Source organism: Rhinolophus sinicus, linkage group LG01 (assembly GCF_036562045.2).
Source record: "Rhinolophus sinicus isolate RSC01 linkage group LG01, ASM3656204v1, whole genome shotgun sequence".
Taxonomy (NCBI): domain Eukaryota; kingdom Metazoa; phylum Chordata; class Mammalia; order Chiroptera; family Rhinolophidae; genus Rhinolophus; species Rhinolophus sinicus.
In genome coordinates this window covers 35,968,736-35,986,840 of record NC_133751.1, presented here as the reverse complement: position 1 = coordinate 35,986,840, position 18,105 = coordinate 35,968,736, and the positions used below count along the sequence as shown (strand labels likewise).

Here is an 18,105-nt window from a genome sequence, read left to right as displayed (position 1 = left end):
TTATGGGAGATCCATAAGACACAGAACACATATTCCTTGCCCTCAAAAGTTTATAACCTAATGAGGGAGAAAATAATGGGGCATTTGAATGCACAGAAAAGAAGTAAAAAAAGTAAATCACATCTTTTTGTGAAAATGTTTACTAATTCCAACTTTTTTTTTAAAGTCTAAAGTAATTCTCCATGATTGTTTTACTTGCTTAATTATACAAATGATCTATACCAGAATATTCTTGACATTGAGCAGTATTTTATTTAATAGTTATTTTCTAACATTTATTTTCCCTTTTGAGTCTAAGTATTAATCCTTTTCCTACATACTGTGGCAGCCTTAGTAGTATTTCTATGGAGACTTGAGAGGAAATTCTTTAGAATATTTTATATGCACTTGGTTTTTGGGAACCCTTTGTTAACCTTTGTTCCTATTCTGAACAAAGGTCAAATATACCAATTTTGAACTTCGCATTAGGGTTTGTTCTGTCTTTGACATTTTCTTTTAAATGTAAAATGGTCTTAAAAGACCTGCAAAGGATATCTATCTTACACCCTGCCACGGTTCTCCAAGTTTGAGTTGGCTTATTAATCAAAACAAAAAGGAAAAGGGAAAATAAGAGAAGCCAGCAAGCATGAATAAGATGTTTTGCAAAGGGTGAAAAAGTCTGTGTTTTTGTTTTTGTTTGTTTTTCAAATGAGAAAAGTAGAAGAAAAGTCATTAGCTCTTCTGTGCAGATCACATTATGTTGTGAGCTTGTGATGGTGGTGAAAATAAAATAAAGAACTCCTCATTCTCCATCCATGCTCTAACCACTAGACTGCCACTTCCTGCTTAGTTTTCAGAAATATATTTTATCAAACCTAAACTTGTTTGATATATAGAATGAATTTAATAAACTTAAGGCTCGTATAAAAATAAAATATGATTTATCAGTCTAAAGAATTTCCTGACCAAGCACACACTGCATTACCTTAGGAACATACCCCAAACCACATCATTTCTCTAATGGTGCCTTTTAAAAATTCCTGACCTCCCACCACTTCTGCTCTCACAGATTTTTCCTGTTTTAGCAACACTCTCTTATCCCATCAAACAGATTTCAGGGGCATTACTTATTTGGGTAAAAACAACAGTAGTGGAGATGAGGGACTCATTGATTCCAACTTAGAAAAATGACTGAAATTATCTGGTTCAGGAATTTCTTTTTGACTACATGAAACGTCTCAAACATTCATCATATGTCAACTTTTTGACTGCATTTCAATGTGACCATTGTGTTTGTCAGTTCAAATAACTTTCACAGCCCTGTCTCTTTTCTGAAGCTTCTGGTGGTACCTTCAGTTTCATCTCTTGGTCTAGCTTTAGCATGAGTGGTCTTCACCTTAACTTCTCACCACTCTCCCTGGCTGTAGGATTTCCCTGTTCCCTCAAAGCAGAACCCTGTGAAAAGAAGTTCTCTGATGGGTAGGGAAAGGGGCTCAAGTGCTTAGTGGTAGGTTTTGGGTGAGCTAGAAATGTGCTTCCAGACTAGTCTGAGCACATTAGATGGGAACATCTGAACAAGATGGGCCACAGCAGGACAGAGTGAGAAAAGCACTGGTCTGGGAGTGACCTCAGGGGACTGAACAATTACTTAGCATCCCTAACCCTCAGTTTTCTCCATTCATTAAAAACAATAACAACACAGAAGCAATAAATGCCCATCCTATGTACCTCAGCAATATATTGTGGTGATTAAATTTCATGATATATGACAAAATCTTTTAGAACTCTTAAGCCCTTCACAAATGATCAGCTTTCATTAACATAGATTCCCTGAATACTACAAAATGGTTTGCCCCAGGACTGTCGCTGTGTAGTTAGCTTGTTTGGATACAGATACATGGCGTCCTTTCTCCTTCATCTCTGCCTAGCACCAGCTACCTGCAAAAGCAGGACATGATATCTATGGATAGCTATGATAAGAAGGCTGTTATCTACCTCCTCAAACCACATTTCCGGATTCAAAGAAAAACTCATCTGTGAACATTTCCCTCTTTCTTCATTCTTTAATCTGTGAAGCTCTTTGTGATAACTTGGATCCTGGTAGTACGAAAAGAGTTATCTCAGAGTGTTTCTCTTGCAGGAAAAGAATCAAGATATCTGTGGATGACTCACTAAGGTAGTCATTGGCAACCTCTTTCCCACTTCCGGTGGGCTCATTGTTTACCTAATTGCCAGTAATAATATTTCATTGTGTAAAGAATGCTGGCACCAGGGGCCCAGGTCCCAGTTTATTGATGGCTCAGAGTTTGTGAATTGATGCCCTCAGCAGGTTGCTGCCCTGATGAATGGCAATTACTGTGGCTCCCACAGAGGCAATTGTAGCCAGAGCATTCACTCCTTTCAAGTAATTGCCTTGAGAAGCTGAACAGGTAATTGTAACATCTGAAAACCATGCTTTTGGCTCAGAATCAAAGAGTATTAATCTCCATAACAGAGGTGTTTTGGAATGACCCAAAAGAGTTGTTAAAAATGGTCTCCAGAGTGTTTAATTTTAAGATGAATTGGAGAAACCTTACCAAGCTCCCCCCCCTCCACCCCAATGCAAATTAAAATGTTGTAAAGACACCCAGGTAAAAGGAGTGTGCACAGTTTTGAAGTTGTAATAGTGTATGGTGATAGGTTGATTTTAGACTTTATACCTACTATTACCCCTCTTTAAAATGCTTTAAGCACCCTGCTGCAGCCAGGCTAACCTCATTAACCCCTGAAATGTTATGTGGTCTTTCTTGCCCCATAATATTTGTTCATACCCTTCTTTAATGCCATTCAGTAAATGTAGGCAATAAAAAAATGACAAAAAGAATAAACTTATTTGAAATACAATTGAATTTTGCACTATGATTTAGGTGAGTTTAATTAATTACTAAAGGCCCTTCAACATAGACAGTGAGAAAATCTTTGAGTTATGCATATGTCTTCTACAGAATCAAAAGATTAACCAAAGTTAGACCTAGTCTATTTATTTTGGTGCCATGGGAGGGATAGGAAAAAAGCCACATAGTATAGCTTCTTTGCTTAAAGTTTAATTTGGGGGAAAATATTTCACAAAGTTGGAAAGAAATATAAAGAGACAAATCCCTCATTTGTTTTTTATGGGGGGGAAGGAAAGAGTATCAAAAAAGATGTAACTGTAAAGTCACACATACAACTTTGAGGACTTTTATGTAAAATAAGGTCAGAAATCTTTGTGAGATGACAGTGGAGGAAAGGAAGAAAATAAGAAAAACAACCTCTCAAAATATGTAAAGGTATAGAAAGATCATACACCAGTTTTAAATTCTGGAATACTAGATGTTTAAACATTTATTTTTCTCAAATTGTTGGAAATGTCTAGTACGCTGAAAAAAGAATTGCCAGTTTTGCTCTCCTGAAAGGCGATCCGAGCATCATCATTCAAAGTGCCAGGGGTTTAAAAAGTGTTTTGGTATCATCATGTTTCAGACTGATTATAATGCCAAGAGGAATGATTAGGAGACTTCAGGCTGAATTATGAGTCAGTTCAGAAACCCTCAACAATGAGAAGAAAAAATATTTAAAAAAAGAGATTATAAACTTAGGTATATATGGGATAAAATTTTGAACACGGGGAAAATTAAAGTAATTCTACACACAAATGCAGGCACAGCGAGGAGATCTAAAGGAGAATAAGATAAAGTTATTCATGCAACCATAGATGTAAATTTCCTTAATCTTGATTTACCTTAAACTTCAATACTCAAGAGTTTCCCCGCTTATATAATCATGACCTTGTTCTGTTAATTAGATTATTGGAACTGAGAATTTTATAGATGCATAGAACTAGACATAAATTTTAGAGAGCATGTCCTTAAGGGAGATAAATATCTGAACCAAGGATGACAAACAGGTTTTAATTCAGAGACTAATTCCAATCCATTTGCAGCTACAGCAGTGTGTTGAGGTAGGTTCTGGGCTGACACCAGGTTCAACAAGGAGAAGTACTGGGCATGAGTAATGTAGAGGGTGAAAAATCATTAACCCTCTCCCCTTCTAGGTTCTGTGGCTGAGGTGCCCTTGTAGTAAAAGACAGATTAGCATCAGAAAAACAAACAGAAGTTTAATAACATGTATACCTCATGTATACATGAGACGTACCCAGAAAAACTGAATAAAACTCCCCCAAATGGCCCAATCCACCACCTAAAATACCATTTTCAGCTAAAGACAAAAGAAAGATGTTGGGAATAAGGAGCCCAGTAATGGGAGATTATCAGGGAAAGCACAGCAAACAAAGGCAAGGTTGTTACGCTGATTTAATTTAAACAAATTTTCCAATTGATTAGAATTTATTGTGATTTAGAGTCATCCTTCTCTTCCTGATACAGAAAGGGAGACTCCCTTATAAATGGAGATTTCTCATGCAACAGGGTAAATTCTACTTTATATTTAGAGTTTCTTCTGTGTCTCCTTTTTCTCAAAAATCAGCTCAAAATTATCTTTTTGCCAAAGAGGCATACTTTGGGGTGGTACGTTCTGCTACCCCTCAGTAACATCTACCATGGTCATGTAGGAAACTTCTCTGATTTAAATCACTCAGGCTTAGTAATGAGAGCCCAGACATTGAGGAGGAGGCTGGCTTGGATGCCATGTATTTGTCCTTAGTCGAAACTATTTTGGTATAAGGAAGGTAGCGTACAGTACAGATAGTCAATAGATATTGTGGTGTATAATTATATAGTACAGATATATTGAACCTGCCTTTTCTTTTACCCAAAATTATCTTTAACGTATTAGGAGATTTTTAAAATCAGTTTCCATATCTTGAGGAACTCTAAAAGCTTTCATGTCACAAGCTTCTTGCTCTTCATTTTCTTAAGGTTTGGGGATTCTTAAAAAAGGAGAGAGGGTGCAGAGAGCAAGAGTCATATACTTTAGTGAATGGTGTGTCCTGTCAACGGCTATTCTTTACCCCATGCCCTTGTAATTCAGGTGGCTACAATAGCCTAAAGCCTCTGCCTTGTTCATCATTTTTTTCCATAACTAACTCTGCCCAATGCTCAGTTAAGTCAAGCGACCTTAAATGGTAATTATAGTCATTTATCCTAACTGTGAATTATTTATACCTAATAGCCATACAGCATGATAAGAATTGTTCATATTAAAGAAGTCTCCAGTTCATCTTGCGGTATGCTTTATGTGATCAGAACAATGAACTCTGTTGGTTCCAGCTCCTTTTTTATAAGTGGCTCACCTCTATGGCATGGTCTTTTGTTACAATTGAAACAATCAGAGGACATTGAGATCCTCCACTGATTTTCTTGACCGTGAATTACTCTTACCTTCTTCCAATGGGCTTTTCACTCCTTCACTGTGTCCTTTCTTTGCTCTTTCCTTTCCAACTCCACCCTAATTCATTTGCTCATAATTTTAGCAAACGTTCATTGATAATTATTTTTAACCTATTGACTCATATGTGCCAGATACTGAAGTAAGCATATTTTTATACTTTCTCTTGTTTCTTCACAGCAATCAAAAGAGCTTGACATTACTATTCACACTGTATGGTTGAGGAAATTGAGGATCAGAGATGTTAAATAACATATTCAACATCATACAGCTAGGGAATACCCAGATTGGGATTGGGATTTAGCAATTTTCTTTCCAGTGATTCTCTTTCATTTGCAAATCACTGTTTAATATCGTGGCATCTAATGACACACAAGACATTATCCAAACTTTTATGGAACTTAAAAATTGGAAACATACCTAACTCATTATCTATCTATTTCATGTCTTTTACCTATCCAATCATGTGGTTCCATACTGCTCTCCATTGCCACTGCCACTGGCCTGGTCTGGCCCTTGTCACCTCACATTTGGGAACAAAAGCCTCTTCACTAATAACCTAGATGTAATCTACATGCAGAATTTTTCTACTCAAAGACCTGGAGTGCTACTTCAACTGGTTTGTTGAAAATCAATTAAGTGGGTATAAAGGCAAATATGCAATTTACAGTTTATTCCACATATTATTGATTGGTTGCTATCATCTCTGTTCATTAAATAAGCACTTCTTGAATGCATAGCCCTTATTAGGCTCTATCAAATAGATAAAGAAGAATTATATTTGGTTCTTTTGGTCAGGATGCTTTTGCAGAAAAGTGAGAACTTAAAATCCAGACACCAAGAGTTATGACACAAATTAAAAAAATAATCCTGCAATAAGAGAGGTGCAGACTAAGAGTTCATGAAAGAAAACAGCTGGGTCAATCGGGAATCATGAAGGAAGAGGCAGCATCTGGGGTAGACTTTGAGGGGATAGGTTTGGGCCTTGTGGAAATGAGAGAAAAGGCTAAGAACACAGTGTAAAGACATGAGCAGTGGAGCTGTAGGGTGGGTTGGGGTGCCCTGTAGGCCAGCGTGCCCGGAATTGCTGGGGCATGGAGCACCTTCTGCTCCGCCGGCATTATGCTTCTGCTCTGGCACACACTGGGTGTATGTGAGGGCTCTCTTTGGTTTTGGGATACTTGTCACCTGCAGAATTCCATGTGTTCAGTTTCTGGGGTTCCCTCACAAGGAATTATTTTTTCTCTCTTTTTTTTCCTCGCCAGCTAAGTCCTTTTCCACATTCCGAAAAGTTTGATTCTATTGGTTTAGTCAAGGTGGCTATCATTTCTGTGTGCTGATTATCTTCCCAATTGGATTAAAGTCTCTTCAAGGCCAGGGAAGCAATCTTTCTAATCTCACAGAAAATGGCCTAGAGCTGAGCACACAGCAAGCAGTCAATAAACATGGGCTGATTTATTGGGTCTTTAGTTATGAATGAATAAAACTGTCCACAGGAAATGTGGTTGAAAATGTTAAATGAGTATTTCAGATTTATCCCAAATTGTTAGCTATGGAAAAATACTAAATATCAATTTAAGGAAGGACAAGACCAAAAAAAATCTTGGTACACCCTATTTCTGTTAAAAATATTTCATCAATCAAAAACGCTTACGTTGGATGAGTATTGTGGTATGTATCTAGCTTGGAAGGTCGACCTGAGGCAAATAGGAAAGAAAGAAAGAAAAAAAACTTAGTCATTTCCATTTAAACCAATATTTTCAAGCCTATGTTGAAAGGATTCGTACTTCATTATTTACTTAGATTGGGTCGCATGATTTTTGACCAGAATTATTTTCACAAACATAAATAAATCTTCATTTTCCCTACTGAACTTCAACTTCACTTAGTAATGCCAATTATCACCAGGTTAAAATTCAGAATCTAAAACTGCTGGGTGATTTATACAAATTCTGTTATTGAAATCTGCCTATGGGATCACTGTGACAGGCAACTCAGCCTGTTAAAAGAATAACTTGAGAACTACCAGAAAGATGAACACCCAAATTATGTACATACAACTTGAACATATAGTATCTGAACTGAGAGTGCAACTGGTAAATTTCAGAGCCCTATGACCTAAGAAAATGGTGGGACACCTCTTGCTTCCCATCCAAGTAATCTGCTAAATCCTTTATCATGCGAGAGACAGTTTTATTAACTACATGTTTAGTTTTCAGTTTTTCTTAACATTATTTAAAGTTTCATGCATTTTGTTGTTGTTTTGTTTTCCCAACTCAACTGTGACTTTTTTTATGGCAAAAGCTGGCATCTTGTTTTGTATTCCTATTTGCTCTGTCACAGTGTTTTGAACAAGGTTTACTAGTTTTTTAAGAAAACAGTAAGAGAACGAGATATAGCAGTGCAACCTACCTTTTAAAATATATTTCTAATAAAAATGATAATTGATGTTTTTTTAACTACCAACTTAGTCACTATCTCAAACCATTGTCTATCTAGAAATACAGCCCAGGATAAAATCAAACTACAGTATAATGGCACAAATTCTGGATCATACTAGGAATGCCTATTCAATTGTTGAATATATCCATCCAGATGTTGGATTTATGCCTGCATCAAACATGCTCGGTGAATTAGGATTTTCTGTTGTTGTTGAAGAATGCTGCCTTCAGTACTATTGAATAAGGCAGGTTTCCTCTCCTGAAAACTATGTATATGCTCTACATTTTTCGACAGGGTTGTTCCCATGGCATAACCATGCGGATCAAATCTGACGTGCGATACCCACTCAGAGTTCCCCCCAAAACACAGTTATCTTGAGCCAAAGCAATCTTGTTGAAGCATCGATTGAGGTTCCTGGCATTGTTCTTTTATACTTTCTCTTTGACAGCAATTTTGTGGCAACTGCCTTTGCCCTCCATCTCTTTATTTGAGGAGACACATATTAGTGGGAATATATTTTTTTCTCACACAATCTGGTCACATTTAGTAACATTAATTAAATATACAAAAATGCAGGTAGTCAAAGCTGCCTCAAACGTTTCAAGATGACACAAAACATATGTAAATACAATTCGACTTTCAGATCACAAAGTTAGTGCCAAATAAAGCATTTCTGTGTGAGAGATACTTGTTAGGCATTCCAATAGAAGAGTGTATTTCACATATAAAATTATGAACTTGACTCTACATGTTGAAAGGGGTGACTTCATTAAGGAAATGACCCAAGAGCTGAATATTAAAGAATAAACAGGATTTTTCCAGGGGAAGCTGTTGGGTAGTTTAGCCATAAGGATGTGCATAAGCAAAATGAGTAGAAGGTCAGAGTGAAAGTTCAAAAGTCAAAAGGATTCTACTGGTCACATTGTATAAACTATAGACTAAGAGTTGAGGGAAAACAATGATGAATAAAAAGTGATGCCCACCATTATTATTTAGTGAGAAAAGCAATTTAAATGACTCAATTATAAAAAGTATAAATGGGATAAATGAGGACTCACCTAACAAAGGTGAAAGTTGCTGTGGGACTACAAAGAAGGGAGAGATCAGGACAGTTGCTGAAGGAAGGCTGCTCAGATAAAATGGAATTTGAGCTAGCCCTTGAAAAGATGAGTTCGAATGTGCAAGGTGGACTTAGGAGGGAAGGGCATTTCTGGGTAGCAAGGGTGTGAGAATGCATTGGAACAGGCAGAGAAATGTTCCTCTGGGGCAGACGGCGCTGCGAAGGCAAGTGGAGCTCTTTGGTTGCAAGGTGGGGCTGGAGGGAGTAATGACAGGTACAGCTGGAATGGTAGTTTGGAATTGAAAGGCAGAATTGTTTGAATCATGGATCGAGGGCTTTCAACTTTGGGATGAGGAAGGGCATGATTTGATCTGGGTCTTGAGTTAAGATGGGAAACCAGGCTTAGAGATTTGGGGGAATCTGCCATAAAGAAGGGTTAATTGGAACTGTGTTTAATGTGAGGAGACATAGCTGAAGATAGAGCTTGGGAAAGTCTTTCCGAGAGAGAGAAGAGAAAGAAACCAGAGAAGATTAAGAATGGGAGTACATGGAGAGGAGGAGGAATACCTTGTGCATCAAATTTTCATTCTTTTCTTTGAAAACAAATGTGGGCAAATCTCCAGGGACTTTGTGGCACTTCGGTCTGTTAGACCTCAGCAAAGACCTGGCATATATGCTAAGGAACTGTTTGAACTGTTGGGATGTTGTAGGGTTCCTCAACTCATTCACCATGTCATCCAACCCTAAATTCATTCATTCTATAAATCTATAGAATTGTCACCTTCTAAAAACTCCCCATACATAATTCAGTAACTAAACCACAAAGGATAGTTCTGTACTATCGCTGTTAATGGCTTTCCTAATGCCCTGTACTTGTTAATATGAGGGGTAGGAAATGACTACAATGGTTTTCTGAATTGTCCTAAAAGAAATTTCGTCTTAGACTTACACAGAGTATTGATCTAAAACTTATCCTTTGGAGTACCTTAATATCAAGCGAGTAATTAATTTAAAAAATCTTCTCTAGACATTTTCCCATTTATTCACATAAAATTATTCATAATATCCTTTCATTTTTATTTTTAATAACTGTAGAATTTACCATTTTCATTCCTAATATTGGCAATTAATTCTCTCTCTCTCTTATTGATTGATCAGTGTTGCTTTATTGCCATTAATTATATTAATTTTTTAAAAGTAATTATTATGCTTTTGTTGAATTTCTCTATTGCATGCTTCTTTTTTTATTTTATTAATTCCTGCTGTCACATTATGGTTTCTTTACTTTTACTTTCTTTGGTTTTCATTTCTTGCTTTAAAAAAAATTTTTTTTGAGATGATATTTAGATAATTTTTCAACCTTCTCATTTTTTCTAATATATGCATTTGGGGGTATATACACGTGCTTGTATATATCCTTTTAGGCGTAGCTTTAGCTGCAGTATTTCACAAGTGTTGATAGTTGTATTTTTATTATCGTTCATTTAATGTTTTCCCCTACTTTCCATTGTGATTTCTTTGACCCACAGATTATATAGAAGTGTGCTACTGACTTTCAAATATTTAAGGAATTAAAAATAGTTTTTGTTATTTGTAGCTTCACGTTACAGTGATCAGGAAACGTATTTTTTAATGGTTTCAATCTTTCAGATCGGTGAAGATTTGCTTTATGGTTCAATATATGCTCGATTTTGGTCAATGTTTCCAGGGCACTTGTAAAGAACATACACTCTGCTGATGTTTGGTGTAGTGTTTTATAGATGTCATTTAAGTCAAATTTATTAATCATGACATTTCTTTTATATCTTTACTGATTTTTCACTTTTTTCAATTTACTGAGTGAAGTATATTAAAACAATTGTAGATTTTTAAACACTTCCTTCTAATTTTATCAATTTTGCTTTTACTAAGTAGAAAAAACTTAGAATTTTGAACATTATGAAATTTGTATTTTAGATCTAGCAGTGATTCCTACTTTAAGGTCTACTGTGTCTGATATTAGCGCAGTAGACTCCCCTTAGCTGCTTATTCATATCTGAATTCATATCTGAATTGCCAGCATTACTACTCTTCTGCTTTGGGGTCATTATTTAGTAAAATAAAGGTTAATTAAACACAAACATTGCAATACCTCAAAAGTCAGTCTAATAATTGAGATGGCTTCTAAGTGACTAATGGGCAGGTAGCTTATATATTGTAGATATGCTGGACAAAAGGCTGGTTGCTGTCCTAAGTGGTATGGAGCAGAATGGCTCAAGATTTCATCATGCTACCCATAATGACAAGCAATTTAAAACTTATGAATTGTTTATTTCTGGAATTTTTCACATAATATTTTGGACTGTGGTTGACCGCAGGTAACAAGCTGTGGAAAGTGAAACCATAAATATTGGGTGACTACTGAATAGCTATACCAGAATCCTTTGGCTTATGATTTGCAGGATATAACTTTTCCCTCTTTTAAATTTTACACTTTTTATATTTAAAGTATGTCTCTTGCAAATATGATTTTGTTGTTGCTTTTCTTAAAAATACAGTTTGATAATATTTGTATTTTATTGTAGCATTTATTCCACTTTAACACTATTTCTTATATATTTGGTTTTAAAAATATCATCTAGCTATTGTTTTCTATTCCAAATTTTCCACGTCCCTTTCCTTTTTTCTCCTTTATTAGCTTAATTATGCAATTTTATATTCTTTTGTTGCTTACCCTAGATATTTTTAAAAAATCATCCTTGATTTTTATAATCTAATATTAATTGGTACTTATTTCACATTTTCAAATAATACAAGGACCTTAGAATACCTTTACTCCATTTATTATCCTCATGGCTTTTATATTTTTATTGTTGCCATGTATTTTAATTATACATATATTTTAAATTTCATAAGACATTATCTTTATTGTTTTAATCAGTCAATATTTATTTAGATTAACCCTCATATTTACCCTTTCCATTCCTTGCCACATTTCCATTCTTTCCTGAGATTATTTTCCGTCTGCCTGATGAAATCCCTGAGGAATTTCCATTAGTGTGAGTTTGTTGATGCTATATTCTCTCAGGTTTTCTTGTAATAAAATGTTATTATTTTGCATTTGTTTTTGAAGAATATTTTTATAAGGTATAGAATTTTTGGTTGGGAGTTATTTTCTTTTTACACTTTGAAGATGTCATTCGTTTGACTTCTGACCTTCATTTCTTTGACTTCTGACATTTAGGCTATTAGTCTAATTGCTACTAATTTCCAGGAAATAGTCTATTTTACTTGAATTATTTTAAGATATTTTCTTTATTTTGGCTTGGAGTTTCACTGTGATGGGCCTAAATGTTGTTTTCTCTATATTGATTCTATGTGGAGTTCACAGCACTTTTGACTCTGCTTAATGACATTTTTGTTAGGATTTAGAAAATTCCTTTTTCTTTTTTTTTCTAGAACTCCAATTACAACTATGGTAATTTTGTCTTCTCCCCATATCTTAAATATCTTTTTTGTCATTTTTGTGTTTTCTTAAATCATCTTTTTACTCTTCAAGCTTCAGTTTGAATATAACATTTTTCTTTTCCTGATCTGCCTTCTAAGTCAATAATTCCTCCTCTACCCACTTTCATCAATTTTATTCAGTAAAGTGCGGGGAGTTCTAGCCACAACAATCAGACAAACAAAAGAAATAAAAGGCATCCAAATTGGAAAGGAGGAAGTAAAATTGTTATTATTTGCAGATGACATGATACTATATATAGAGAAAATTTCTAAAACTATTAGAATTGATAAATGAATTTAGTAAAGTAGCAGGATACAAAATTAATATTCAGAAATCAACTGCATTTGTATATACCAATAGCAAACTATCTGAAGGAGAAATTAAGAAAACAATCCCATTTACAATTGCTTCAAAAACAATAAAATACTTAGGAATAAATTTAACCAAGGAAGTAAAATACTTGTACTCAGAAAATTATAAGACAATGAAGACAGAAGTTAAAGAAGATACAAATAAATGGAAACATATACCATGTTCATGGATAGAAAGAATTAATATAGTTAAAATGTCCATACTACCTAAGGCAATATATAAATTCAATACAATCCTTATCAAATTACCAATGATATTTTTCATAGAACTAGAACAAATAATCCTAAAATTTATATGGAACCATAAGAGATCCCGAATAGCCACAGCAATCTTGAGAAATAAGAACAAAATGGGAAGTATTATGCATGCTACCTGACATCAAACCATGCTAGTAGGCAATAGTAATCAAAACAGCATGGTATTGGCATAAAAACAGACACATAGATCAATGGAATAGAATAGAGAGTCCAGAAATAAATCTATGGCTATATGGTTATTTAATCTATGACAATGGAAGCAAGAATTTACATTGGGATAAAGACAGTCTGTGTAATAAATGGTGCTAGGGAAGATGGACAGATACATGCAAAAAAATGAAACTGGACCACCTTCTTATGCAATATACAAGAATTAATTTAAAATGGATTAAAGACTTAAATGTAAGATTTGAAACCATAAAACTCCTAGAAGAAAATATAGGAAGTAAATTCACAGACATTACCCTTAGTAATATTTTTACTGATATATCCCCTCAGGCAGGGAAGCAAAAGAAAAATAAACATATGAGACTACAACAAACTAAAAACTTTCTTCACAGCAAAGAAAACCATCAATAAAACGAAAAGACATCCTAAAAGAATGGAGGAGATATTTGTCAATGATGCATCTTATAAGGGGTTAATATCCAACATTTATTTAAAAAAAAAATCTCATGCAAGTCAACACCAAAAAAACAAACAATCCAGTTAAAAAAACGGGCAGAGGATATGAAGAAACATTTCTCTAAAGAGGACATACAGATGGCCAACAGACATGAAAAGATGCTCAACATCACTAATCATTAGAGAAATGCAAATAAAAACCACAGTAAGATACCAGTTCATTCCTGTCACAATGGCTATTATCAATAAATCAACAAACAAGTGTTGGCAAGGATGTGGAGAAAAGGGAATCCTTGTGCACTGTTGGTGGGATTGCAGATTGGTGTAGCCCCTATGGAAAATAGTATGGAGGGTCCTTAAAACATTGAAAATGGAACTACCTTATGACCCAGCAATACCACTCTTGGGTATCTATCCAAAGAAATCCAAACACAAACTTGAAAAAATATGTGCATTTTGTTTATTGCTGTACTATTCATAATAGCCAAGATATTGACACAACTGAAATGCCCATCAATAGACAATTGGATAAACAAACTGTGGTAATTTGTATAATGGAGTATTACTTGGCCATAAAACAAAAGAAACAAACAAAAAACCTACCAAAATCTTACCATTTCAAACAACATGGATGGACCTAGAGAATATTATTCTCAGTGAAATAAGTCAGATTGAGAAAGACAAATACCATATGCTCTCACTTATATGTGGAATCTAAAGAAAAAAAATATTAATGAGCAAACAAGACAGAAATAGACTCAGAGATATAGAGAAAAAAACTGATGGTTGTAAGACGGGAGAGGGGTGGGGATGAGGGATGATGTGAAGGGATTAGAAAATACAAATTTGTAGTCACACTATAGTTGTAGGGATATGAAAGACAGTATCAGGAATACAATCAATAATGTTGTAAAGATTATGCAGGGTACTAGATGGGTACTGGACTTTTCAGGAGGATCACTTCATGGACTGTGTGGATGCCTGATCACAGTGCTATAGACCTGAGGCTGAAGTAGAATAGCATTGAATGACAATGTATAGTTTTTGCTAACGTGCCCTTCCAGAAAATCTATTCAACCTCAGCCTCTTAGCTTCTGTTTCTGAATCAGCAAATGGTGGGAGAGAATGTTGCAAGACTTTAGACTGGTCTTTTTATCCCTTTATATTTCCTTTATTTTGGAAATTTTTATCTTTGCTAGCCTCATTGCCATAGTAGGTCCCTGATTCCTTAAAACAGAAATTATCTATCATCCATCTATATCATCTATCTATCTATCTATCTATCTATCTATCTATCTATCTATCTATCTATCTATCTACCTACCTACCTACCTACCTATCATCTGTCTATCATCTATCAATTTATCATCTATCTGTAGAAAGAGAGATAGAGAGATGTAGCTGTGTGTATATGTGTGTTTCTGTGTTGTTTAGTTTTCCCTATTTTGGGTGGGAGGACTCATCTTGAATAAGCTAAATCACCATTTCCAGAAGATGAAAATACCTGATATAAAATCTTAAATATGAGGTTTGACAATTAAGGTCGCAAAGTCATCCTAGAAAAAGTGCTATATACCTCATTGCTGAATATCACTACTGTCACCTTCAAAGTACTCCCTTTGGGAAGCTATGCACTGATGCCAGCACCTAGTTCACCCTTCAAAGCAGTTTTGGAACTCTTTCTCTGGAATGGCCATCAGAGCTATCATCTTATTACTCTTGATGTCCTGAATGTTATCAAAATATCTTCCTTTCAATATTTCCTTTATTTTTGGGTAAAAAAGGAAATCATTGGGGGCCAGATCAGGCGAGTAAGGATGGGTGTTCAATACAGTTACTTGTTTGCTGGCTAAAAACTCCCTCACAGACAGTGCTGTGGAAACATTGTCATGATGAAAGAGCCATGAATTGTTGGAGAAAAGTTCAGGTTGTTTTCATCTTTTTCACGCAACCTTTTCAGCACTTCCAAATAGTAAACTTGGTTAACTCTCCAGGTGGTACAAATTCATAATGAATAATCCCTCCGATATAAAAAAAAAAGTTAGCATCATTGTTTTGACTCTTGATTTGGACAGAGGGAAATTTTCTGGTTGTGGAGAATTGGTTGACTTCCATTGTGCACTTTGACACTTTGTTTCAGGGGTCGTATTGGTACAACCCTATTTCATCACCAGTGATAACATGGCCTAAAACATCGTCTTGCCTTTCCAAAAGGTCTTGGCAAACTTCAACTCTTCTTTGCTTTTGTTCATCAGTGAGTTCCTTTAGGACCATTTTTGCCCACACCTTTCTCACGCCAAGATTTTCAGTTAAGATTTTCCTAACTGTTTCTCTATCAATGTTTACTTGGTCTGCTATGCTTCTCACAGCCAGTCGACAATTTTGATGCACAATTTAACGAATTTTTGCAATATTTTCATCAGTTCTGCTCATTATTGGACACCCTGATCTCTCTTCATCAGTGACACATTCTTTCCCCTGAGAAAAATGTTTGATTCATTTGTACACTGCATTTTCTTCATGGCATTATCCCCATAAACTTGGACTAACATGTCCCTGATTTCACTTCCACTCTTGCCAAGTTTAACAAGAAATTTAATGTTCGTTGTTCGTTGCTCTAATTCAAGCTCAGACATTCTCATGACGGCACACAAAAACACGCAATAACAACAATGAACACCACTCAGCAAGACACCGCCACACATCAACACGGACACAGCTGTGAGACACTGATATACCAAGGTTATGAAACCTTACCGAGCTGTTTGTACAGTGCTGCCAATGTAAGTGCATGGTGGCAAGTTCGCAAACTTTATTGTCAGACCTCAGTATTCAGTTTGTTTAAAAAACAATTCTCTAAAAATAACTTACATGAAATCCTGATATGCAATCCTGAACTTGAAATTGATCTCATGGAATAGGTTGCTAAAAACAGCAATCAGGAAAGAAAGTGAGGGAGTGAGGGAGAAGACAAAGAGTTTTGTCAGAGAAATTGAGAGCAGAGAAAAAGGAAGGAAAAGGAAAAATGGAGATACCAAAGCAGAGTTGAGACAACAGATCATTACTGGTCTCCAGAAAAGTTTTATCCTGAAACTACATTTCTGTTTTTCTGATTTTTTATTTCATGTATCTTTCTCATTTCTGTCATTTCTTGTCACTTCATTCAACCTGTCTGGAAAGTTTATGACCAACCCAGTTACTGGATGCAACCCACTGTCCTTTATTCAGACTCCTTGTTGGACTATAGATCTAAGGCATACCCTGCCAACACTTCTTGTATGTACTCCAGCTGGGAATGGGACTGAACTCCCCTTTTTTCCTCCCCCACCTCTGACCCTCTTTCAGGCCTTTCTTTGTGTTCCTGGCCATCTGCCTGACATCCAGAGTTGCCTGCATTCTGACAAGACAGAGTGGCTCACCTAGCTTCAGAACAACATCAGAGGTGCCAACACAAAGTAGACCAGATACACCATCCAAAATACCCCTCCATGGTTATTCCAAACCCAGGACTAAGCCAGGAGTTGTTCCAAAAATACATCACTATATTTTGGCCTGAGTGTCACTTCCCCACTTGGCAAGCTAGGGCTAGAGAAATTGGAACAGATAGTTCCTGTTAGCCTCTTTTATATTCTTTCCTTTCAGATATTTATCTTTTACTTGTCCCATCTCCAATATGACACAGTTGCCCCAGCTTTTACAATTCTTTATAGCATATCAGAAAGGAGTGAAAGCTATACATTTTGTCTCGCACCTTTCCCCGAAGAATTGCAGATAAACCCATTCTCTTCCTACTAAACAAATGTTTTCCAGTTAATAAATGATCAACTGAATGAATATTATATATTTGTACTTTTATATCATGGTTCACAGAATTCCCTGACTATATGTGTTTCCTCTTTTTCTTGACCTAGTACAATCATACCCATCCTTTGGGGTCCTCTCAAAACTTGACACCTCTGCTCACTATTCCAGTCTGCTTGATGTTTTCTTGTAAAGTAACTATTAAAGCAGATACTTTTTTGCTACTCGTTGTGATTAATCAAAAACTTACTTTAATTAGTAGCAAAACCATTATATGTAAAGATACCTTGTCTTCAGAAATGAATGGAAAACTCCTTTGGAGCAGGAAAAGGGTCCTTTCCTTATAACACCTATGTGGGCCCCATGTTTTTAGTTTGTGAAGGCTTTTCATCTGCTTGGTATTGTCTCCCTTCATTCTCAAAGACCAGACTAGTGCAGGGTAGTGGTCTTATTTCAATTTTTAAAGTGATGAAGCTAAAATACAGGGAGAATAGTGATTTCTTCAAGGTCATATCCTTGCTAAGTGAAGAAGCCAGGATTGAACCAAACATTCTTACTCCAAAATCTATGGCCCTTCTATTATAGCATACTGTTTTCCACTTTTAAAAATCCTCTTTAGCCTCCAACAAAATCTTTCACAAGTGGTAAGGATTCAATAAAGAATGAACAGATAAATGAATAGATGCATATGTTTTTCAACTCGCCATTTATATATCTAT

General features: G+C 35.6%; 1 protein-coding gene across 1 annotated transcript in view; it reads right to left on the bottom strand.

Annotated features, from left to right (window-relative positions):
- Positions 1 to 4,292: 4,292 nt before the first annotated feature.
- LOC109449436 (multiple epidermal growth factor-like domains protein 6) overlaps positions 4,293 to 18,105 on the bottom strand; it is a 731,002-nt gene continuing 717,189 nt past the window's right edge. The window contains exons 25-26 of the mRNA XM_074327507.1: positions 6,998 to 7,040; positions 4,293 to 4,885 (exon numbers count right to left, since the gene is read on the bottom strand). Of these exons, the coding sequence (XP_074183608.1) occupies positions 4,870 to 4,885; positions 6,998 to 7,040 (59 nt within the window). The 3' untranslated portion in view covers positions 4,293 to 4,869. The remainder of the gene's footprint in view (positions 4,886 to 6,997; positions 7,041 to 18,105) is intronic.